The sequence below is a fragment of the Myotis davidii genome, unplaced genomic scaffold, assembly GCF_000327345.1.
Source record: "Myotis davidii unplaced genomic scaffold, ASM32734v1 scaffold535, whole genome shotgun sequence".
Classification (NCBI taxonomy): Eukaryota; Metazoa; Chordata; class Mammalia; order Chiroptera; family Vespertilionidae; genus Myotis; species Myotis davidii.
The window spans coordinates 1436149-1442238 of NW_006286980.1; the positions used below are offsets into that span (position 1 = coordinate 1436149).

At 37.0% G+C, this 6090-nt stretch overlaps 1 protein-coding gene across 2 annotated transcripts in view; it reads right to left on the reverse strand.

Moving 5' to 3' along the window:
- ARNTL2 (aryl hydrocarbon receptor nuclear translocator like 2) overlaps positions 1-6090 on the reverse strand; it is a 40490-nt gene that overhangs the window by 5496 nt on the left and 28904 nt on the right. Inside the window, exons 10-12 of one of the 2 annotated variants that reach the window (XM_015560774.1) lie at positions 4914-4972; positions 4101-4197; positions 3944-4009 (exon numbers count right to left, since the gene is read on the reverse strand). In XM_015560774.1, coding sequence (XP_015416260.1) covers positions 3944-4009; positions 4101-4197; positions 4914-4972 — 222 coding nt within the window. The remainder of the gene's footprint in view (positions 1-3943; positions 4010-4100; positions 4198-4913; positions 4973-6090) is intronic. The other variant, XM_015560775.1, reaches the window with a different exon arrangement.

The following is a 6090-nucleotide window of genomic DNA, read 5'->3' on the forward strand; positions in this document are numbered from 1 at the left end:
CCAGCTGCCCCAGGGGACTTCAGGAGGCACTTGCGGAGCTCTGCATTGGCAAGAGCACTGGGCTGAGTGCTCTGACCCCAGGCCTCAGTTTTCCCACCTATAGAATGGGGAGTATCCCTCACTTGTTTGGGGTTTTCTGCAGCACTGACAGTCTACAACCCCACTGAGCATTGCACGGTGTTGCGATGCAGTGTAAGAAATGGTTAAAAGTATAGGTGTTCTTTAAAAGCCCTTCTAGCATATATGGTCAAATGATTTTCAACAAGGGTTCTAAGACCATTCAATGGGGGAAAGGACAGTCTTTTCAACAATTGGTGCTGGGAAAACTGGGATATCCACATGCTGAAGAAGGAAGTTGGGCTATTACCTTACCCCATATACCAAAATTAACTCCAAATGGATCAAGACCCAAATGTAAGACCTAGAACTATAAAACTGTCAGCAAACAACATAGAGAGGAGGCTTCATGACACTGGATTTGGCAGAGATTTCTTGGATATACCAAAAGCACACGTAATAAAAGAAGAGATATAGTCAAAATTTATCAAAGTTGAAAACTTCTATGCATCAAAGGACACTATCAACAGAGTGAAAAGGCACCCCAGAGATTTGGGGAAAATATTTACAAATCACTCCTACAACTCAATAATAACAAAAAAATAAATAACACAATTGAAAAATGAGCAAAGGACCTAAATTGACATTTCTCCAAAAAAGATATACAAATGGCAGATAAGCACATGAAAAGATTCACATCACTAATTATAGGGATGCTGGTAGTATCAGAACAGATATCACAAATGAAGCTCTGGACTAACAAAACCACAATGAGATACCACTTCACACCCGTTTGGATGACTATTATAAAAAAAACAAACAGAAAATAACAAGCATTGGTGAGAAATTTGAACCCTTGTGCAGTTGGTGGAGAATGTAAAATGGTGAAACTGCTATGGAAAACATAATAGCAGTTCCTCAGAAAGCTAAATAGAATTACCAAATGATCTAGCAATTCTGCTTCTAGGTCTATACCCCAAAGAACTGAAAGCAAGGACTAGAACTTAATTTGTACACCCACATTCACAGCATCATTACTCACAGTAGCCACAAGGTGGAAGCAACCCAGGGATCCATCAAGACATGACAAATGTCTTACTAGTAATTTTTTTTTCAATTTAAACTACTTTTAATTTAAAAAAATTAAAAATATAAACTGCACAAAAAGAAAATAAAAAGCAAGAATTTCTCTCTTCTATATTTCCCATCCCACAAAACCCAGCCCCATTATGGGAGGTAAGAAATTCTGAATTGTCTGAACAAATTACTTGTATTGTTATACATCATCCAGTTATGAGTTCCTTTTCTATAATTTCAAAATCTAAAACACATGGAAACCAGAAAGATTTTCCATAATTCATTTAACAGCAAAATCTGAATTGATCTGAATTCAGCAAAACCTGACCTGACTGGTATGAAGCTATTTTCTTTTTTTTTTATCCCACTCTGTCTCACTACATGTATTTACAAAACCTCACTCCAAAAATGTATTTTTAAGCTTTATTATGGAAAACTTGAAACAGATATAAAAGTAGATAATATAATGAACTCTCATATACCCACCAAACAGCTTCAATCATGATTCTTCCCCAAACTTGTTTAATGTATATACCCCAATCTCTAATCTCCCCTGTCCTCCCTGACCATTTAATTTATAAATACTTCATTGCAGAAATAATAATTTAATTGATTATGGGGTGCTGCCCATGATATTCTCTGGAGGTATTACACATAACTCTTTAAAAACTTAATTCCAGCCCTAGCTGGTTTGGCTCAGTGGATAGAGTGTTGGCCTGGGGACTTAAGGGTTCCAGGTTCGATTCTGGTCAGGGGCATGTGCCTTGGTTGCAGGCACATCCCCAGTGGGGGGTGTGCAGGAGGCAACTGATGGATGTTTCTAACTCTCTATCCCTCTCCCTTCCTCTCTGTAAAAAATCAATAAAATATATTAAAAAAAAAAAACTTAATTCCAAAACACAATCTTTCTAAAATCTAAAGATACTCTGAGTTCAAAACTTATATTGCCTCCAGAGTTTTAGATGGGCAATTATGGGCCTATATACACACCTTTCTTTTGCCTTATATACGTGGGTTATTATACACACTACCCTTTTGTTCTATTCTTGTTCTTTTTTTCTATTAACTATGTACTTTAAACAACTTTCCATATTAGCGTTTATAGAGCTACCTAATTTTCAACAGTTGTGGAGTACTCCATTGTATGAATATGCCATAACAAGTTAGCCTATCTAATAATAGACAAACAGGGTAATTGACCGTACCTTCGCTACACCTCCCATTGGCTAATCAGCATGATATGCAAATTAACCACCAACAAAGATGGCGGTTAATTTGCATATGGCGCAAAGCAGTGGAGCGAAGACTGAAGGCGGCTCCGGCCGGAGCAGCAAGGGTTTTGAAGGCGACTCCGGCCGGAGCAGTGAGGGCTTCAAAGGCGGCTCTGGCCAGAGCAGCCAGGGCTTGAAGGCGGTTCTGACCAGAGCGAAGGCCTAGGTCCCAGGTGCTGGAGGAAAACCGGTGCTGGCAGCCAGGGGAAGGGAAGGCCTATTGCACAAATCTTTTTGTGCAACAGGACTCTAGTATTTAAATATTTAAAGCACTACTGTGAAAAAACACATCAATGAATAGTCTTGTTCGTAGATCTTTGCAAGGCTGTATAAAGCTATTTGCTCCTGGGGCAGAACTGCTGGGTCTAGGGTTACATACACTTACATTTTGGATAGGTGTAGTCAAGTTGCCTTCCATAGCAGTTGGACTAATATATCCTCACAAACAGTTTAAGAGTGACTGTTTTCTCACACTCTCACCAATATCATCAAACATCCAAATCTTTGACAGCCTTCTAAATGAAAATAGCCATTTCTTTTAGTATGTACATATATGTTTTTAACTGTGAGTGGGGCTGAGCAATTTTTAGTTTCTTAGCCATTTGTATTTGTTTCTACTCATGTCCACTGTCCAATATTTTTTATTATTGACTATTTTTAAAAAATGGCTAATAACTTTATTCTTTATACTATATATAAAGTTTAGTACAGATTAAGGTTAGTATATAGTTATTATAAAATATACAGAGAGTTTAATAACTTTACACTATAAACTCTTCATATATTAAAATGATTAGTCCATTTTGTCATATGAAATACACACATTATGTGCAGTTTATAATTTCTTTTAACTTTGTTAAAATAGTTATAGTTATGCCTAAGTTTTGAGTTTTTATATAATTTATCATATTTTTTCTTCATGAATTCAGGATGTACGATGATCCAAACTAAGATTACAAAATTTATACCTCTTTAAAATACTTTTATTGGTTTACTTTAAACTCTTTGATTTATTTGGAATTCCTATTAGTATAAAGAATAAAAATGGGATCTAGCTTTCTTTGTTTTCCCAAATGGTTTCAGAGTTATTATAATGCCCTTAACAGTTTAATCTATTTCCTCTTACTGGAGGAAATGCCACTTTTACCATGTAATAAATTTCCATATGTGTTTGAATCTTTCCTGAAATCTATTATTTCATTTATCTTCTGAAATCTATTTTTTTATTAATCAAAATGTTTTCATGACTATAGCTTTATAATATAATATCTGATCGTTTTAGTCTCAATTTTTTTTTTTTTAGAATTTTGCTGGATATTCTAATGTAGTTACTACCATTTGTTGGATTCTAAAAAAAACCATTTTGACTGGATTCACATTGAATTCATAGGTTAGTTCAGGGAACACTGACATCCTTACAATACTGAGTCTTCCCATTAAAAAACAACTTGTATCTGGAAAGTTATTCAAGTCATCTGCATTTTAATTTTTTTCCCATGAAGTTCTAGATACTTCTTGTAAAATTTATATCTAAATACCTTTTTATCTGTTTTGCTGCTACCATAAAGGTGATCTTCTCTTCCATTATATTGTTGAACTGGTTACTGTTTGCATAGAGGAAACACTGATTTTGGAATATTGGTGTTATAAGCATAATCACTTTTCTTGTAATATTTGCAAAAGATGAAACATTACCTTTGTAAGTCCAGAGCTTCATTTGCAATATCTGTGCCGATACTGCCAGCACCAAGCACTGTGCCGGTGCACAGTCCAGGCACACTGACACAGGACTCTAAACAACAAAAGGAAAATTCAATTGAGGACTTTAAAGAAGTATATATCTTTGGTTGATATATTTCTTTCAAATATTTCTATCTTTAAAAGAAACAGACTAGCCGCATCTTAAATTGTTAGAAACATTCATGCTTACATTACCAACATAATGCATGATGGTTTAAGATGTTTATTCAGAAGTGTGTATGAATCAAATGTGCAGAGAGTCACTGACCTGTAGCCTTTGAGTACAGACAGTTCCCGCCCACTTTAATATCGATACTAAAGGCAGAGTAATACTAGTTTATTTTTAATATTTCCTAATATTTTTACTTATGCAAGGGCTATGTTATGTAATTCCTGTGGTAAAAAAATGGATATAAGCAAAAACTTCCCCTTAATGCTTTTTATTAATGTGCCCAACTGACACTTTGAGTGCCACGAAGTACAAGGAACTGTGCTAGCTGCCAGGGAGAGAGGATGGATAAAACACCATTCCTACTCTCAGAGAACTCGGCCTGTGATCAGCCCGCTGAGTGAACAATGAACTGCAATACAACCTAAGATTATAACGGAGGTGTGACCAAAGCACTGTGCGAATTCTGCGGAGGACAACTGAACCCATAGAAGTCTTTTCAACTTCACCTTGAGACTTTTACCTCTCCAGGACAGAAAAAGATCTAACAATAATAACAGTCTTGGTAATCAGTTTCCATCATCTAAACCTAAGCTTACCTTCCAATGATTGAGAGCTGTAAGGAAGTGACGATGCTCCTCCAGTCTCGCTGTGTCCCCTAGAATTTAGAAACACCAGCAGTGACATCTTTTTTAGGTTGGGACACCCACCCAATTCATTGCCAGTAAAATGGTGCTTTTTCTACCATTTTTAAGGACAGTGTTAGAGTAACTGTATTTAATTTTTTTATATATGCATTTGTTAATATTACCACCAGAGATCAAGGTACTAATGTGCTAAGTACCAAATGCCCTATTACCCTATAAAGTACATGTTGTCATAGTTACAAACTGTCAGTTCATAATAAGAAGGCAAGGGTTATTGGAACAGGTAGCCGGATACTGCTGGAAGAGCTTCCGCAGCTTTTAGATAAAGCTAAATATTATAAATAAGGAAATAGGTTTGATGAAACATTGTAGCAATTTAAAAAAAGTATAGAAAAAGAATAAACTTAGAACAGGGCCATGCTAGCATATTGCGCAAATGAGGAAAAGCTGGCCCTTCCTTCAGGCTGATGGCATAGACCAGGACTTGGCAAGCAGTGCTTGGGCTGGATTGCTGCTCATCCCTCCACCAAGGGCTCTGCACAGCCACCTGTGGTACCCCAGGCTTAGAAGATGTTCATGCAAAATGATGTGGAGGACAACCAACTCCTTACAGTGATATACAGTTTAAAGTCACATCCATATCACTTAGTGATGGGATAAGACACAGCCATGGAGGGTAGGAAGGAGAGAGAGGTTTGAAGAAAACACTTCACTGTCATATTTTATACACGCAAAAAAGGATATATTTTATAAGGGCAAACTTTCAGCTTATCCTGAGAACTAATGCCAATAGACAGTGAGTGAAGTATTCAATATACAGTGAGTAGCCAGATTAATATGACCACCCCATCAGTACTTCGTTGGGCCACCTTTTGCCTTCAATACTGCGGCGATTCTTCTTGGCATTGACTCCATGAGATGTTGAAAGGTGATGCGAGGAATCTGACACCAGGCCTGATGAACAGCACTGTCCAGTTCTGTGAGATTTGATGGTTGTGGAACCAGCTGCCTGATGGCTCTTTTAACTTCATCCCACAAATGCTCAATTGGATTGAGATCTGGTGATTGTGGGGGCCACCTAAGCAAGGTAAAGTCTCCCTCATGTTCTTGAAACCACTCCTGCACAATA